Source organism: Artemia franciscana, chromosome 11 (genome assembly GCF_032884065.1).
Source record: "Artemia franciscana chromosome 11, ASM3288406v1, whole genome shotgun sequence".
Taxonomy (NCBI): Eukaryota; Metazoa; Arthropoda; class Branchiopoda; order Anostraca; family Artemiidae; genus Artemia; species Artemia franciscana.
Window position 1 is genome coordinate 22,843,562 of NC_088873.1, and position 20,097 is coordinate 22,863,658.

Genomic DNA, 20,097 nt, shown 5'->3' on the forward strand with positions numbered 1-20,097 from the left:
GGAAATTCTCTAGGAAGGGGCTAAGCTTAAAAAAAAAGTTTCTTCCTCCTAGAAAAACATCCCAAATGTAACTCCCCAAACATAACAAAATTAATTTTTTTTGTACATTTTTGGTCTTCTAAAAAGGGAAGATGACCTCCTCCTGCGAGTGTCATTGGCCAATAGTGTAAACCTTGAGTTTTGGTCAGTTAAAACATTTATTTATCAGTCAAGTCCTTTTCTAACGGCCTTTTTTTAAGTTTTATTGGTGCCAAATTTGAGGTTTTTATGTAAGATTTTAAATTGGTGGAGCTCGCGGTATTTGACTAATTTTTTGCCATAAGTACCTAGTACACATAAATATGGAACGAAACTGATTAGGACATTAGAGAAGATCTAAAATAGGCTAATGTCGACTTCTTTCTGGTATTTGTAACTATTTGTAAAAGAGGGTTGTTCATCTGGCTGGCATTTTCTTAGTTTTGTCCTTCGCTCATCTGGCTAGCATTTTCTTAATTTTGTCCTTCGCTAACTCTGCCTTAAATTTTTCATCAAGCAATATATTAACTGTAAAATGAAATTAATCCACAATCCCTAAGATACCCCACAAACCAGATAACCTTGCTTTTTGGGTTGTTGAAATTTTCTTTCAATTGGGTTGAAGTACTTAATTGACCCAAAACCTTTTTATTTATAGTTTTCCTTATATAAATAAAATATTAAGACAAAAAAGGGAGAAGTTGTTTACTAATAATTGTTTTCAGTAGCCAAATGAAAAAAAAAAAAATTCACTCTGTCACACACCCATGCAAAAATAAATTAAAATGTCGAAGTTCAAACTAACTGCAGTTTTTGTTATTGAGAGATTAATTCCTTTATTTTCATCGACTCAAAAAAAACGAATTAAAACAAAAGCAGTTAAGTAAACATAGCCAATACTAGAAGGTCAAATGACCTGTATGCATTGATTTAATTAATTGATTAATTCTCATAATCAGCAACGTAAAAATAAAGATAACAGAGAAGAAGAAAAAAGAAAAAACTATACCATAGTGTTCACAAGCTCTCACCCTGCAACTCGACTAAGGAGGGAATTTTGACCTGTGATTTAAATGAAGAAAGGAGGGTCCTAAATACTACCCAGTAGCTTATTCTAGAGGATTACACTCACTTGACGAAACACACCTTACTGTGATCTCACACACTCTTCTCATGTACTATCTTATCCAAATTTCTAGTGTTGATAATAAGAATTAGCGGGCAAAATGTCCACGAAATAAGCTGGGGCAACATCATTCAAATATTAGTATTATAGTGTTAATAATTGGTGATCTCATAACTAATCAATATCTAAAGTTTTAAAATGACAATAACAAGTAAATGTATCAGTAAAATTAACACGTTTCGCCAAGAAATGGACTGCGTTACACTGAACTGTCTGGATCCTTCTGTAGTTAGCATAAAAGCTACTTGCCCAAAGGGCACACCATATGAAATACAATGTTAGATAATCGTACAATAAATTTTCTTTGAGACAGAAACCAGGAACGAATTACGAAAACGTCAAGGTTGTTGACGTCTGCTCTACTAGACGTTATAATTTCACTTTCTTTCTTATAATTCAAATTATAATCAACGAAAAAGGCACATTTCAAAAATTTGATTAATAAGAGTATATTAATATGAATAAATACTATTCAAGGAATTTGTCACGAAATCGGTACTGCTAAAAATCATATCATTAGTTCTACTGACATTTAAACCCAAAAAACTTGGACTAGTAAATATATTCAGGCTCTTCAGGATATTATTCGCGTGAGCTGTGGAATCTTCAAGGTTCTTCAAGAATCTTCAAGGTGAGCTCTGCGATTGTTATTGTAGTGTTGCTTGCAAATGTTGCAATACTTGCAAGATAAAATCTTAACGTATCAACACACGCACAACCCGCAATGATCTTCCATGGAAATGAGATCGAAAACACTGAAGACAGCTATACCTTATACCCGAATAACCAAGTTAACGCATTAATAATTCAAAATCAATCGTGTCAGAAGTCTTTTTAAAATGAACAAAAATTGTTAGCAGAATCTTTCCACTTTCAAACGCACTATTACCAAGGCCAACCAAACTATGTGTTGAGTGACTTGTTGAGTGGTCTTATTCTAAATCCAAACTGTAAATTGCACAACACGTCCAAGGACTCAAGACACCTATAAACTCGCCAATACATAACTTTCTCAGTTTTTTTTTTTAATAATGGAAGAACTGATTTTTGTCCTCCATTTATCATCTTGGTTATATCCACCCTTTCATAGGGGTATTAGTCTGGCCTGTTTAGAGCATCTGGAAATTGGCCTTTCTTAGTTGAAAGGTAATATGTAAATACGATCCACCATAAACCTACAAAAACAACCTTTATGGTTCAACCCTAGTCTCAGGATTTCCCCAGGTGTTGATTTAACCCAGAATCATGTTTTCACAGTATTCTTATCCAATTATTTTAGAGCATCTGGAAACTGGCCTTTATTCATTGAAAAGCTATTCAAAAGTAAAATACATGGTAGTTGATAGCATAGTACAGCTTTGAATGGAAACATCCTAATTAACATTAAGGAATATTTCTATAGTGAATTTTACGATAGTTTCATCATTTTTGGCTTCCATTAATCTTGAAGGTTAAATTTCAAAAAACAATTTTTAGCATCTGGTAGATCTGACCCTATGCGATCAGCTTTGCCGCAAAATAGCAAAATACCATCCTTGGCAATAAACAAGATCAATAAGCATGTTTCCTGTAAATGTTACGTTAAGCATTTAGGTGATAGGAGGGGATCTGCAATTTGTACGTGTATGAAATAACACATAGTTGTGCATCTTAAGGGACACCAGAATTTGACTTGATAACCGATATTCGAGTTAAGGAAGCTACTCTAAAGCCAGCCATTAAAGGTGCAATGAATGCTTGTCACGCTGAATCAAAGAATTGGTCATGCCTGGCTAAACTGAATCGACTGAAAGCTAACGTGGCTATACTAATAATAATTTATTTGTACAAAAGCCAACAAGGGCAATGACAAAACGAATAAGGCACCAACCAGCAAGCCACAGCTCTCAATAAGGGACATAAATACGTTGATACGATCCATCATAAACCGACAAAAAAGATCTCCATGGTTCAACCCTAGTCTCAGGATTTTCCACAGGTTTTGACTTTGCCGAGAATCCTGTATTTTAGGATTCTTATTCAATTATTTTTATTAATAAATGTAGTCCTTTATAGTCCATTTTGTTACCCCTTCGCTTGGTACCGTCTATTGAAGATGACACCGCTGATGGTTGAATATTCTTCCAACAATTTTGTGTGTCAGTTGTTTCTTCTCTTTCTTTTTATAACGCTTGTCCTCTCTTTATTGAGCATTCAAAATATGCTTCGTTTACCCTGTTATAAAGAATGTATTTTGTTAACTTTAAACAAAAAGTCAGACAAAAAAAAAGAAACTATTAAGCTAGTTTGATGGGAGAAGATATATCCTACAATAGCATCCTCAAAGTACACCATTGTCAGCTGTAAAAAAAAAATTCCAAACGGGACAGATTCTTTCCCACAAAACTTCATTAAATTAATTTTGTCTGTATTTTTTAAGGTTCTGAAACTTTATGGTAAGCAGGATGAAGAATCTGAAAGTTCAGATGTTCAAATTACTCCTCAAGATTTTGGACCCGATGAACTTCTCATACTGAAGGGAGTTCTCCTCGATTTCGAAAAAGTCCTTGACGATATCGAAATTGAAAACAAAGCTAAAGGTTTAACAAGAGAGGGTCGCTTCATAAGAGAGCTGTTATTAAGTGCAAGAGTACAGCAAGGGAATTATTTGACATTGTTGGAGCTTTTAGACAAAGTTATACAATATCTAAGTGCAAATAGCAACTCCCCGTTTCAAAGGAAAGGAGCAGGTCTTCAAACTTTTGCGGATCTAATTAAAGTGGTGTTTGCGAAAAACCAGGTTCATTTTGTAGAGAAAATGAATCGTGCTTATAGAGTAAGTAGTTTTATGCCTACTAATTCTTAAAAATCAAATATACCTGTCTCCATAGAATGGAAGGTTGCCAATGTGGCTTCAAACAATTGACAAAAAAAGTTAAATGTCAATAATTTGGAACTCAAGGGATTGGAAAAAAAGTTTGAATTACTAAGATTTTAAACTAACAGGAGTTCGGATAATCTAGAAATAGGGAACAGAAAACTCAAGAGACAAATTTGATTATAATTATTTGATATATTTGATTATAAGTCGAAATTTTATGTATCAAAAATCCACAAGACATATGCAAATGTTCTTTACAAAAATAAATCGGGTATTTTATTTTCAGTGACTGACTTCTAAATTGTCAGCTGTTTTTGGGAATTGGTTTCTAATCTATTAAATATTGTAAAAAAGAAAAAAAAAAAATTTTGTCCTGGTTCCAAGAGCAAGGCTCTCAGGGATTTTCTAATTCTGATTCGTGCAGAACATGAAACTATTTCTTTTAGATCTTGAGGTGGAAGTCAAGGTCTCATCTAAGTTTTCGAAAATAACAATAAAAAAATCAACCTTGACCCTCCAAATTACAGTTTTATTTCGTTTTAGAGAAATCTTGTATTTCAATCGATTTTTCGGAAATTCTGTGATTCAATAGAATTTTCGGAAATTTTGTTTGCGTATCAGAATAAGCGTAAGAACACCCCAGTCCTAGAACAAGAATGAAACTAGTCCTTCTGGGATTTGACTCTTAGATAGGGAGAGAAGCTTATTTTACCTAAGTTTATTAATAGGTTTATCATTATAGACACACTTCGGGATTGAGGAATCCAAGTCTAAATCTAACAGAAAAGTCGACGAATGGCTCAGTAAAAGCGATGCATCCTCAGCAAAACAAGTAAAGACGCTGAATTACTGGTGCTTCAGTCCAGGTTTTGGGTAATATTTTATTTTCCTCCCTACATTCTTTTTTTGTCGTATTTTAATTTCCGTTTCTGTAATTAGCGTTGTTCATATGTTCATGAGTCGTCCCACCTCTTGATGTCTTTGCCCCCTTTAGTAGTTTGGCCCTCATGAGGGCTTGAAGTTTGTTGCTTTTTTTCTACTTATGAAGATAATTTGTCGATTTGATATTTGTAAACCTAAACTTCTTGAAAAATTAACAGTTTTAATAGAGATCAAGTTATGATAGCTACTTAACCAATCGATTTCTATAATTTAACTGTATGGATATAATTAGGTGTTTACATAGTTCGATCTTTCTACTTTTGATCTTGAAGGTGTTTTTCAGTCACGTCAAGACTCATGTTCTCCAATTCTGCAAGTATTTCTAATCTGGTATCACTTTGCTTAGCTTTTATAATGTACTTGGTACTTTATAGTGTAACGAGGAAGAATGATGTACTTGGGTCCACGCAGCCCCAAAGACAAAGGCCCCAAATTATTCAAAATTCCATTCTTCGTAGATACATTTTAGTAGAATTTTACACCTTCTTAAAACCGGAATCATACAAGGATTTTAAATCTTGTTTCATTTAAAGTAGAAATTGGTTCAAGGAATTATTCGAATGCTGTAGCAAAATAGAATTGTATGTGATTATAGGTTCAAGTTAGCCCCGTGATCCCTCTATTCTCTCCCCCTCCTCCAACATTATTTAGCAGAAATCTAGGCACTCTACATTTTCTGTAGACCGAGGTAGTGCAATGATTTTCCATCTCTATGATTGAAATGCAAAAAGCTGGACTGCGGAAACTTGGTGAAAAATCGACATAAATCCTGGCTTGGTTCCAAAACGATCTGATTCCAAGATACAAACTGTCTTGATACATAAACAAGCCAAGTATAAGATGTGGAATTTCACAGAATCGCTGCAGACTGATTTGGTGTAAAAATAAAATAACACTCGTTTTAATACAAAAATGAGTAAAATTCTTACTCTGTGTAAAACCTAGTTTATTCTTGACTCAGGCCAACAACAACCTAATCCCAACTCTATGAAAAAGTAAGTAAAGTTTATGCAGGCTCATTTCAGTTATATGGTGCAAAAAATGAGCTTAGTCCCGGATGAATCTAGAACAAGTTCAATCTATGGACTGACTCATTGAAAGACAAAATTTAGGGCTGACTTAGTTCAAAACTGAGCCAAGTTTTAATTATATTAAACATTAGATGAACTTGATTCTGTAAAAAACGAGCCAGGTCCAGATCAGACGAGAAAAGAAGCTAAATTTTGAATCGGAAGAAAAACAACCAATTCCTGATTTAGGGTAAAACGAGTAAAGTCCTCGATTGGTGTAGAATTGTGCTAGGTCCGAGCTGTGGACTGACTTGACATAGAAGTGAACTAAGTACTGACTCAGTGAATTATGAATTAAGACATGAATTGATACACAATTAGCTTACTCAAGCCGTGAAATTTCTGTGATTTGGTTTGAGAGGCACCGCATCAAGTCATTCATATCACTTGGTGGAAAAACAGATTTGGCAAAAGTCAAAGACAAGATTCGTAGATTTAAAAGCAGGAGCTTAAATTGGCGCTAAAGCTGCCTAGATCCTGACCGAGCTGACCAAGTCCTGATAGACCAAGTCCGAGCTGACCTAGATCCTGATAGATCCTGACCAAGTCCTAAATCAGTTCAAAAGTAATCTAAGTGGAAATTATGAAGTTTCGCCGAAACTAGCTAACTCCTGGCTCAGTGCAAAATAAATGAATTCTAAGCGTTGGGCTGACTTGTTGTAAAAAAAAAAAAGACAAAGGCCTGACTGGGTGCGAAACCAACCAAGTCTGTAATGTGTCAAACAATATCCTGATTCTGTACAAAAATGAGCGGAACCCACGCTTGGTAAAAAATAATTTCAGAGTAAACAACAATCTACGTCCAAGTTACAAAATTTTGTTTAAGCAATGCAAAAGCGAGATAAGTCGCGATTCCGTTTAAAAGCTAGGTAAGTGCAAGCTGCAGACGGATCGGGCACATAAACAAGCCAAGTCCAAACTCAGTGCAAAAACAAGGAGACTATGTAAGCACAAGTTTAATCCCAGCTTGATCTAAGAACGAACTGAGTAGGAATCGCACTCCCCCCCCACTGAATTTTCTATAGAAGCACCCTGCTCCGCCGTTTTTTTTACTAAATATTTAGCAGTATGTTTCGTCTTATTTGAAGCGGAATTATGCAAGAATTTTTAATCAGTTTTATAAGAGACGCAAATTGTGTCTTCGGCTCCTCTAACCCAGCCCCCTCCCCCACTTCCAAACTGTTAGAAGAAAGGTAGCCATGTGGAACCTTGTTCAACCAGAATCATACAAAGATTGTCAATCTGTGTGAATGAAGGTACCAAGTGGGCCTGTGGTCCTTCTAGCACCAACCCAAGACCAATGCCTTAGTAGTAAGGTAGGCAGGTTCTCAGGCGATCAATCCCCAGCGAAACCACAAAATCATTTCCAATGAGCAACCTTTCTATACCAAGCCATAGTTTACCACCCTTTTGATTGGAATCTCCGTTATTCTTCTAATGTATGATTGGAGGCATATAGAGGGTCTCTGACGCCTCCATCACCATCGTCAAATCCAACACAGCTGTTTCTAGAATATTCTTTCTGCAATAAATACACTTTTGTCTCAAAATAGGCAATTGTAAGAACTTAAGATACCGGTAAGAAAATTCACATCTTGTAATTAGATAATCGTATGTCATATCTTCAGCAAAAATATTTTCTTTTGTAAATTAGTTTAAGATTTATTCATAGAAAGCATCCTTAAATAATACCGATTTTTTGTTTTGTAAGAAGATAACAAAACATAACTGCTTTATAAGTGACCGAGACATGCATTCATTTGAAGTACCAAGGACATCAAAATTGAAACATTTTTTACCCCCTGGGTCCATCTTAGGTCTATTCGTACTTGAGAACCGAGATTTTCTGCTATTTCCTTCTGGCTGTTACAAAATTATAAATACATTCAGCCATGTGTAAATTTTCACCTTGTTACCAATTAGGCTAATTTGTTAATGTTTTTCGTGTGTAAAATTCAAACATAGATAACACAATCTCTTCATTTGTAATTTTTTATTTGCGCAATGTACGGATCTAATGTCTTGCTTTTTAAACAATTCGCTGTAGTAAGTCAAACAGTTTGCAATTCGCCTTGGCCAAATAATAACCAAATCCCAAAGAACGGAATTTTAATTACAGTAGAAGCATAAAAAGAATCGGCTTTTCATGCTGATTCCAAATATACACAATTTATTAGATTTGATGTCACTCATCAAAAGCAATGATCCTGAAAAAATGTGTCTGATTTTAGAAAAAGGGAGAAACACCCCCGAAAAGTAAAGCGATCTTAATGAAAATCATGATGTCAGATTCAGTATATCAGAGAATACTACTGTAGAGGTTTCAAGTTCACATTTGCATATATGTGGAAACTTTATCTGTTTGCCAGAAGAAAGATAACTGATGCCTGATTATTTTTTTCTTTCTTTTTTTTTTACCGGGGGTGATCATACCGAACCAAGGGTCCTGGAAGGTTGGGAGAGGGCACATTCGAACGGAAATCCAAAGCTACAGTGCCCTTTCTTAGTCACCAAAAAGATAGGAGGGTAATTAGCCCCCCGCCTGTCCTTTGTTTCTCCTGATATCTGAACGACATTTTGATGTAACCGTTTGATTTTGGTTAGCCTCAAAAACGATGTTCAAGCGTAACTAAGCATAACATAAAGCTGATCCTGACTAAATCCAAACTAAGCAAGCTTAACTGATTTTTTGGACATTGGAACTTTTGACTTGAAACCTGGCAATCATTTTTGGGGGGCAGTCATCTTGTAGCTTCAGTATTCTTCGTTATCCCCATTCTGAAAAAGTAGACTCGTTCATTGTAGTTTTCTTCTCATCAGTTTACTTCTTCGCTTGCTTTTTTTCGGTTTGGTTTTTAATGTTTCTTTTATTTGCCTATTTAATGTTTCTATATATATTTTTTATGTTTCGTTCTAAAATTAAAAAACTACCTAAAATAAAAACTATCTAAAAACAAACTCTACAAACAAAACCTTACTGGCTCCTATGAAGCTGCTAGTTACTCCCTGATTTGTTTGCTGCCTCTAAGGCTACCTAGAGTTTTGAAAATGACTTTTTTTTTTACCTTTCTTCATTGGCAAAAGAGACGTGTGGATGTTAACAACATTTTTTTCTTTTGGCTCGACAGATTCGTAGGTTGTAATATTGAATTTTTTTTTAGTTCGTTTTGATTCCTGGAAAGGTTCAAACATACTGGCAAGTTTAAATAGGTTTCGAAATCGTTGATTCTAACATAAACCTACCCCAGAACACAACCTGTTTTTTATTAGTAGATTAGAAGGTGGGCCTGCTTCTCTCAGGCCTGTATGTTTGGTACATATCTTTGGCCTTGTTATGATTTAGCAGATTCAATGTCTTTTCGTTTTTTTTGTTTTTTTTTGTTTAACCTCATTATTCGAACAAATAGGATTGTACTTATAAAAAGAGGGATAAATGTCTGCCAAAATATTCTTCTCATATCGCTCATTGCTTGTTATATTCCTGAAAAATTTTATTCTGTCTGTATTTTAACATAACGTTTTAATATATTTCTGTTCTGAATATATGATGAGCTCATTACTTTGATTCTTTGTTTCAGTATGGAAGATTTGATAGAACTGAAGCCACGATGCATCATTTTAACAAGTGGTACCTTATCTCCGCTGGATTCATTTGCTGCGGAGCTGCATGTCCCCTTCCCCGTTACTTTAGAAAACCCGCATATTATTCAAGAGGATCAAGTTCTTGTAGCTGTTCTCCAGCTGGGACCTAATAAGGTTGCTCTAAATTCGTCTTATAATAACAGGTAATCTTTTCAGTTTTATTTGCTTTTAAAAAGCGTTTTTTTTCTGCTTCGTGTCTGTTTTCTTGGGAGCTAAACAAGATTTAATTTATTTGTCAACCAAAGGCTACATGGAATTAATTTTGAACTTAAGTAATTAATGTGCTATCAGAAAAAAATCACGCATTTTGTACTGGAAGCCCATCATGTAAAAGTAAATAGGATGGCCAGGGATATTATTTCCGGTATTGTTTATATCGCACGTTTATAAATGCGAAACTTGAGGGGATTTTTTAGAATTTAGAGGGGGAGGGTAAGAGTTTTAGAATGGATATGATTATAAATGTTGATCTTCTATGCCCATATTTCTCAAGTTGTGTGTATTTTAAGCAATACAAATTGTTTTTTTAATGGCAATACAAATACATCTAATCGAGTGATTTTAGTTCATTTTTTTTTATTTATAGTCCTTAAACGTCTAGAAATACTACTACTTAAAACTCGCTGCAGCACTAAGCCGCCTCAGACCAGCATATCCGTGCATGCTCCTTCTATATCCCAATTTATTCAACGTTCCCCTCTTTACCCCCTCCTAGGAAGTTTCAGCTTCGTTTAAATCCTTTTATATGGCCTCTTCCCACTCCACTCGGGGATGAGCTTCTTATCGTTTGGCACTAGAGGGATGGCCGAAAAAGAGGATCTCTAGCGCTATGTCATTTGCCAAATGTATCCCTTCTATCTCAACCTTTGTCTTATTGTAGCCCTAGAAAGCGGAATAGAATCAAATTTTGTAGAGCTTGCTGTTTGATATAAAGTCAGTCAAACGGGTAGCAAAAATTATCTGTAAACAATTCATCTGGAAAATATCTAATAGATCGTCCTCCTCATTCTTCCGAAGCGCCCGCATTTCAAAACTGTCCTTTACCTCTGTCATCACTGTAGCTTCCAATATTCTAATCATGGCCTGCAGATTTATTTTGCTATTCTTCCATACTTTTTTAAACTATGAAAAAAAACCTAGGCCTTGGCTATTCTATTTTTACATCCTCATTGCATTCGCCATCTTTGCTAATAATGCTACCCAGGTTTGGGAAGCTATCCTCTTGACCGATCTTCTCGCTACCCAGCATCATCATCTCTTCGTCCTAGTTTATTCCTGGTTTTAAGTGACATAGTCTTCTAAACGTTAATTTTCAAACTATTCTTCGACCCTCAACTCTCTAAACCTCCAAAAATTCGTCCATTTTGCTTTTTTTGTTATCTAGGACGCTCAAATCGTCTGCATAACCTAAGTCTAGAAGAGTCTTATCTTCCCATTTGACTCCATGCTCTGTCATGGTCATTGCTATGTACCTTGAAAAAGTGGTTTCCAAACTTTATCTTACCATAGCTCCCTTAAAAATATTTGATCATATGGAGATTCCCTTCCATTTTGTAAAATCATGTAGATACGACAATTTTTAGTACTACGAAAATTATTAAGATAAACTATTAGAAACAAAGAAACGAATAACAATTTTAGATTATTGTCTTTTAATGAGATTGATGTGCTTGCCTATAATTAGCACAAAGTCTGTCAAATGTCAGTATTAATAATGAGATAGCTAGACGAAGCTCATCTTATACAACCTAATGAACACAATGTTTCAATATCATTTCAGATGTAGAAGAAAAACCTGTTTGGTACAAATAAGATTTTGTGGACAGTAGCAATAATTTAAAAGTTTTATTTGACAAAATATCATATTCAATCTTAATATCGAGCCAAAATTGAATTAGAGATGTACTCTGAAAATTTTGTTAAAAGAAGTATCACAAGATAATTCAATCAAGTTTCAGTCATACTTCTATATGGTAATAAAATGAGGTATGTAAGTAGTTCCCATACCGTCACACAGCTTTGTGAATAATTTAACTCATAACAGACTGTTTTTATGTAGTTTATAAATTTCCTCACTTTAAGTTCCTCACTCATATTTTCAAATAGTTCGTGGTAACGAACTGTAAGTAAGGGGTGATGTCGCTCAATAGTAACTGAGCTCTAGGAAACACAGTATTGATAACAATAGATACATCAAAAGAATTGGATTTTGGGGCTTATTCAAAATATGGAAAGCTCATCAAATTCAATGTTACCCATCAAAAGTTTAGGAGCCTGAGATAATTTAACCAATTTTAGAAAGAAGGGAGGAACATCCCCAAAACACCAAGGGATCTTAATGAAAATGTCACCGTCAGATTTAGCATACCAGATAACTCTACTGTAAAGGTTTCAAGCTCCTATGTACAAAATTGTGAAATTTTGTATTTTTGTCAAAAGAAAGATCATGCATTAGTGTTTATTTGTTGTTTTTTTTTTTTTTTAGGAGTGATTGTATTGAACCAGTGATCGTAGAAAATCGTGGGAGAGCTCATTTTGTTTGGAAATCAAAAGTTCTATGGCCCTTTTTAAGTGACAAAGTTTTTGAGGGCTTCTAGCCCCGTTTCCACGCTCGTTTTTTCTCAAAGTTGCCCGATCAAAATCTTTCTTAGGCATAATAGAAAAATCTATTAACTATGTCGTTGAGGATGACTTGACCCCCTACAGCCTCCGCGAGAAGGACTGCAAGCTATGAACTTTGCTCATTATTTACATATAGTATTGGTTATTGGGAAGTATACAAACATTTTTCAATAGGGATCTTTCTCGTGGAGAGGGGGAGGGGGGCTACGTAGAAGGAACTTTCCATGGAAGGATTTTTTTTGTGAGGAAAGGAATGATCCATGGAGGGGAGTCGGATTTCCCAGCATTATTTAAAATACAACCAGAAATCAAATAAAAAAAGTTTTTTCAGCAAAAAGTAAGGAGCAACAAACTTAAAGTGAACAAACGGCCTTTGTTATTCAAGAGTCATTCTTAAATAACTGGAACAAAAAATCAAACTTTAACGTAAAGAGCGAGGTATTGAGGGAAGGACAACCACTCATGTAGTTAATAGTTTCCATTCGTTTCAGGTTTTAATGTTGCTCCTTATTTTCAGCTGAAAAAACTTGTTTATATTTAATCTTATATAAGATTATAGAGCAGGCAGTGAGTCCAGAGAACATCAGGTGTTTGCATTTTAATTACTCCTAGACGATGAGTTTTGTGTCCTGACATTGACTTTGCACTGTAGTTATTATTCCAAATCGTCCTTTCTCATTAAAAATATTGCCAATTATATTAAAATTTCACTGGATGTGACTTTGCCAAATAATTTATCTTCTGTTATATTATTCTGTTCAACTTATTGAAAATATCCGATTAAATCTGCGGTTTTAGCTTCATCAGTTCCTTCTTTAACTTGTAAGGTAAACTCTGAATTTAAAGTGCATATTCGAGAAACTAATTAATCGCCATGATCGTCTACTAGCGGCATCTATAAAATCTCGCTAATTTTACCTTAAGATGGTGATCTAGCTTTTGTTCAGCCTGGGCCAGCACACCCCGTCAGTCTCGAAAGGTTTAGGATATTTTGCGTGACTGCGTAGTCTTTTTTTCGTTCGGTAGTGTTTTGCAATCCTGTCTAATGTTCGCGCCTCCCCATAGACTAGTCTGCGTCTTCCATTTTGGAAAACGCTGCCTTAAGACAAAGTCCATCACAATGATTCATATTAATGGTGACAGAAGACTACTCTGCATAACTGCTCTGCTTGACTCTACTCTCGAAAACTACCTCTAGAAAAGATACTATCGGAGATTTTGAAAATATTCAAACGCTTCTTTGTGAACGCTCCATCGTTCAGTTAATAAAATTGTATAAGCTCACTTTTTTCTTAGGTCGGTAATATAGTGGAAAGAGTTAAGTGTGAAAGGGTAACTTCGCTCATGGGATAGTGTTGCTGTCAAGGAAAGTGCTGATATGATGATTATGGAGAAACTGATTACTATGCTGTTACTCAGCTGAGGTCTTACTGAGGTCTCGCATAGACCATTCGAAATAGCAGAAAAAAAAATTACTAAATGTCGGACGATCTCCAAAATTTTGGTTTCTTACGGAATAGGATAATTTTACTCTCAGGTTGGATACACGAAACTTTTTTTTTGAAGAGGGTCCACCTGTCGGAAGGTGGGGGAGGGAAGGATCGCATACACAGAACAAGAAAGCCTTTTTTTGGGGAATGAAGTCTGTGAATTTCCCTATTTTGTACCTGAAACTTTAGTATAACATTGCTAAAATAATTTTTTTTGCTTTTAGGAGTAATCCTGAATACTTGACCTCTTTGGGAAAGGCTATCTTCTATGCTGCTAAAGTTACACCCCACGGAATGCTGGTTTTCTTTCCCTCGTATCCTGTTATGAAGTCATGCATTGAACACTGGCAAAATGAAGGACAATGGGGTGAAATTATGCGAATCAAGGTACACAGACTTAAGCACTTCAGTACTGGCACATAACTAAGAAAACTCGGAATGAGAACTTTAACCCAAAAACCTTGGGAATGAATAAGGTTTGAAATCGAAGCAGTTACTTGTAAGAAATACTGCTCTCAGTTTTTAGTGCTCTTATTTGATTGATTAATATCAATAAAACTTAATTGTCTTCGTGTAAAACTAAAATCTACCATAACGTTTAAGGTGGCTGTGCTTTTAGATTTATATTAGATCCAGTGTTCTTCCCAATTTTCCTAATACTTTAGCTTTGTGGAAAACGGCAATTTAAATTAAAATTTTAGCAAGTAGTCTGAAGACCATAAATATCAAAATTTTAGAGGGGATTTGGTCTGAAGAGCACTTCCCCCTTTATTAAAAATTTTTGATGAACATATTTTTTTATTTTCGCTGCTTAGAAATGACTGGCATTAATGAATCTTTGTCGATTTTCATTAATCGATGGATCTTACTTTCAAACAATTCACGTGATTTATAACTTAAGCTTTAACTAACACGTCTGATATAATGGTGATTAAATGAAGATTTAATTGGGGAATCTTTCAAGGTCGAGAGCTAATCCTGAATATTGTGGCATTTCCAAGGCTGATTAACAAGAATCGGTCGACTAAAAATTGAAATTTATTTCATGTAGAACTCTAAATTGAATCGTTAAAAAGTTGTTACGATTTAGGCTAATAGGCTTTTAACATGAATAAACATGATTTGTATATAATAGAAGAAGATACACAAGGTTTTATTTAAGGAGGAATCAAATGAAGAAGTTCTATTTTCCAAATTTTGAATACTTTGATCTTGCGACTCATGGCAAATTTATCATACAATTGTCTTAAACAATTAGCTTTGGGCGTGTCGAAAGGCGTTTGTCAACTTGTTGCCGTATGCATACCCAAGACACGTAGAGTGCCAATATTTATTTTTCGCTTGTCGTTTTTCTGGACGCTATTTTTATCCTTTTATCTTCTTTAATTTTACAGTATTTTCTAATGAATCAAGTTGATAACTTCATATTATTATTAATATGGCTAAAGCTGAAATATTTCCCCTAGATTCTGTACTCTAAGACCGCTTAAAAAAAAGTAAGAAGATATGCAAGAAGTAACCCATTTAAGCTTAAATCTTAGTCCCTCCCTTGCTACCCGAGCTACCCAGGATATCTCCTCGTCTGCCAGCCGCTAGTCATCTTTATCTGTGCTGCAGCCCAGACGTATTTTCATTAGATTTGGACTGTCCTCTGATTTTTTTACAGGTCCCTCTAGCTCTTGAAGCTATTCAAGAACAGAAATCTATACTCAGACTTTTTGTTGACTTTGTGTGTGTATTTGTTTTTCTCATTGTGTTTTTTTTATATTTATTCTTACTCCACCATATTTACTTTATGTATCGTGTGGGTGAAAAAATAAAATAAATAAATAAAAACGAAAGTATCTCTCTTCTGCATATCATGGGAAGTTTTGTTCCGAGATAAATAAACAAGTTCCAATCAAGTATGCCACCAGGCATATGCACTGGTTTGTCATATTTATTTATTTAATTATTGCAAATAAAAACTATCTATCTATCTATCCAATCCGTGAATAGTCTTCTTGATAGATATCGCGGCCCCATAGTAAAATTGTATAATCAGAGCAAATTGGTCCATAATGTTATAATCTTTCAGGTCACACTATTTTGTCTGTTTTTCAGCTGCAAATTTTTTTTTATAATTTTCAATGGGTTGCTTCAAATGTGCCAAAGTGTATAGCACCCTTTTTATTCGTGCCAATAAACTTAGGTCTGATTTGATGCCTTTTCGATTCGGCAGTTTAAACACAGGCTTCTTTTTTCCTCCTTTTTGATCAAAATTAAGTAATAGACTCTATCTTGAACAAAATCTATTTAATCTGCTGATAGGTTGTTTACACTCTTGTGGGTTTTTATAACTTTAATTTTCAATATGGACATTTTTTAGATAACATCTCGGCAATACTTAGCTTTAAAAACTCTGCTTACATTTCTTCTTGTTATGTTTTAGCCAATATATGTTGAGCCGCAAACAAAAGAGACCTTCAATACGGTTATGAAGGACTATTATAAGGCAATTGATGATCCTGTTCATCAGGGTGCAATATTCATGGCAGTCTGCCGGGGAAAGGTAAGAATGAGTTTTAATTAGCGTTCCTTTGCTTAGTTTTTTGTCTTGGGGTCATATTGTAGGATTTTCAGGCAAATCGTTTTTTTTTGGCTATTCCCCCTATTCTTTTTTAGATTTTTGGAAGACAACGGTTATATGGCAGCGTTGAAATATTTCAGCTGTTTTATTGAAAATTATGTTTTCAAATCTACAAAGTTTACTTACGACTAGTCATAAAAAATAAATTTTGGAGGAAGTGATTTTGTTCAGAAGAAGCGATATTATTTACTAGTATGTAAAAAAGCCCCCTAAAAGAGAGGGAGAGAGAGAGAGAGAGAGAGAGAGAGAGAGAGAGAGAGAGAGAGAGAGAGAGAGAGAGAGAGAGAGAGAGAGAGAGAGAGAGAGAGAGAGAGAGAGAGAGAGAGAGAGAGAGAGAGAGAGAGAGAGAGAAGTTTATTATTAAATAGAAGACAATACAATGCAAAATTGAATTACAATACACTTAATTCCCCTCGAAAGGTTCCATGGCCAGGGATACAAGGGGGATAAGAAAAAATTACAAGCAACAACTACAGCATAAGCAATATATATATAGGGGGGATACAATATAAGCAACAACTTGAAGGAGAAAAAAAAAACATAGAGAACATACCTGAGGCCTGGGAGTCAAGCTCAGAGAAGACAACCACACACCATGAACAGAACACAGGGGACATCAACTCCTCAGAGGAAAAAAGAATGTTAGTCTATTTGGTTCTTTATTTAATGATCCTTAAGAAATCTTTTAGAAGTCCCAAACGAGTGGCATTTCTGTACTAAAGAAGGTAGTGACATCCAGACCTGTTGACAAGCAATGTGGGGATTGAAATCTGATCGAATAGTAAGGGTAGGCGGAATGTAGATATTATTCAAAGAGCGAAGGCTATATGGAGCTGAATCAGACGTCTCCTTTTTGGTGTGTTTCCGCTTAAAGCTATGGTTCTGTGTGTTTTTTAGCTGGCGGAACTTACTCATTTGATATGAGCTGATCTTTGTTGCTCTGGCGCGTGTCATGCATAAGCCGTACAAAGTCTGACAAAAAACGACTGTTTGAACCCAGTAATTTTTGAAACACTAGATTAAATAAACATTTTTTTTTTTAAGCAAAGAGCGAATTAAAATTTAAACGGAAGAAATTACCTTAAATAGGATGTCAGGCCTAAAGCGACCAGACATCGCTATGAATGAAGAAATGAAACTTAAAAACTAATAAAAATTATACTGAAAATTAAATATAGAATGCTGAATTTTAAGGCTTTGATTAGATTTCTGGTTTATCGGTAAAATAAGATAAGCTATCATAATTTTTTGTGTCTAGAAAGCTTTAAAGTAATCAATTGTGTTACTTCTGCTCATGAAAACCCCCCGAAAAGTGTGCTGTGTCATTAACGCTTTGCTAAAAGCTAAACAAATAGCTTAAGTTGAAAGTTTCGTTTGTCTAGTCAAGTTTCTATACGTTTGAATAAAATTAATTTTAAGGGAAGAAACCATTGATGAAAATTGATTTATTATTAGACTAGGAAAGCCATGTCTATTGTTTTTGCTGAATGTCAAAAAGTCCCTTCAGATATTGAGTTTGTATTATCTGCTAATTACAAAGAGGGAAGGTAAAAAATCCCAAATCCAGGATAAAAAAAAAGCTTGATTGGTGGAAAAATTTAAATTAGAAAATACCATAAATTATGTGCTGTATGTGTTGGCTGACTAAGAACATAAAAAATGAGCACAAAATTTTGAAAATAGTTATGAGATTCTAGGTCCCTCCCTTATTCCTAAAATGTTGAATCTCCTACCACCCGCTCTTTTCCTATAATCCTGGAACTCCTACTGATTTTAAGTCGTTTTAGAACTTGATTTTTATCCAAATTTATTTTCGGTCTTTTAACTGTATAGGCTAACAAACTGAATTTCGTCTTATGGAAGAAGAGAAGTAATATTTAAGGAGATTAGATACCAATATGTGCTATTTTATTTTTATTTATTTATTTATTTATTTTTTTAATTGTAGTTGTTTTTCTCTCTTTTAATATAACTCATAGCTTTATCGTCTTTCTATATTTTCACCAATTTTAGATGCTCCGTTTTTACTTTCAATTTTACATATATATATATACATATATATATATATATATATATATATATATATATATATATATATATATATATATATATATATATATATATATATATAATTGTAAGGATTTCATTGATATTTCTAAAAATATATATCCAGGGCTTATTCTTGAGCCTAGTCATGGCGCTGGTCATGAAGATCATTTCATAGATTTAAATATTAATATTTGTGATAATAATAAATTAAGTTTTAAAATGTATAATAAAACGGATGATTTTGATTTTGAAGTGATTAGTTTCCCATTCCCTGAAAGTAATATACACTCAAATATCACATATTCAGCGTTTTTCTCACAGTTACTTCGTTATGCAAGGGTTTGTAGTAATTATATTGATTTTAAAAATAGATGTAAAATCTTAAGCCAAAAATTGATATCAAGAGGTTTTTCTGCAAATAAATTAACTTGGCAATTTAAAAAATTTAGTTTTCATTATAACGAACTTTTAAATAAATATCAAAAGAATTATCTAGAAATACTTAAAGAAATTTTCAACTAATTTCGGAGGTTCGAGAAATGTTGTCGCAGCGCCATTTATTTTGAATTGTGTTTGTAATTGAGCGGATTTTCTTAAAAATTAGCCACATGGTAAAGATGAATTCTATAATTGTTTAGTTCATTCAGGTTTTTTGCAATGTGTTAATATTTGTGATTTGGTAAATTTTATAATATTTAGTTTACCTATTGGTGCTAAAGGGAGGGATATATTAACAGGATAAGCTTGTTTTGGTTTTACTTGGTTGTTTTACATTTGCTGTTTTTTTTTCTTTCATAGGCATATATTTTGGGGGTGATACCTGACGCGGGGATGCCATGGATATTCTGTGGTAGCCACAACACTGTGCTGGGTAGAGAATTTAGAGTGGCGAAACCCTATATAGGCCAGTGTATTCTCCTGATGAGCCCTTATGTTGGGTGTTGCCTCTGAATTATTTGTCTATATTATTTTTTCTATTGTTTGGTAAATGACGACTTATGCTTATTGACGACATGACTGCCTGTCCATGGATTATTCTTTATGGTTGATTGTGTGTGGCTATGCTGTTTGACCTATGTGATTGTATGGATGAGTAGGGTTAAGGCCTCATTCAAGTGCTGGTCTATATTAATCACTAATTTAGGAAAACAGTCTTCCTTTTCTCCTTCTGTCTCTCTTTTTTTTTCTTTTTTTTGTGTTTGTGCTGTTGCATTGGTGATTTCTCTTTTCATGATATATATATATATATATATATATATATATATATATATATATATATATATATATATATATATATATATATATATATATATATATATATATATATATATATATATATATATATATATATATTGTATTTTTTATCTCTATATCTGTAAAACTAAATTCAGTTTATAGGTACCCAGGTGGGGCCTCTATGAATTTAAAGTAAAGTCAGCCAGTAGCTCGCTAATTTAGTTAAGAATTTTAAGTTAGTAATTTAGTTAAGAAATTTAAGGGCATCGAAACGGGATTTCAATTGCTAATTTTTGTGCTTTGGAAAATCAGCAAAGCATTATAGATGACAGTACAATGCCCCTATATATTGG

At 34.1% G+C, this 20,097-nt stretch overlaps 1 protein-coding gene across 2 annotated transcripts in view; it reads left to right on the plus strand.

Annotated features, from left to right (window-relative positions):
• Positions 1-20,097, plus strand: part of LOC136032971 (regulator of telomere elongation helicase 1 homolog) — a 102,605-nt gene that overhangs the window by 41,508 nt on the left and 41,000 nt on the right. For both annotated transcript variants that reach the window (XM_065713472.1, XM_065713473.1), the window contains 5 exons: positions 3,624-4,019; positions 4,807-4,937; positions 9,655-9,861; positions 14,055-14,217; positions 16,262-16,381. In XM_065713472.1, coding sequence (XP_065569544.1) covers positions 3,624-4,019; positions 4,807-4,937; positions 9,655-9,861; positions 14,055-14,217; positions 16,262-16,381 — 1,017 coding nt within the window. The remainder of the gene's footprint in view (positions 1-3,623; positions 4,020-4,806; positions 4,938-9,654; positions 9,862-14,054; positions 14,218-16,261; positions 16,382-20,097) is intronic.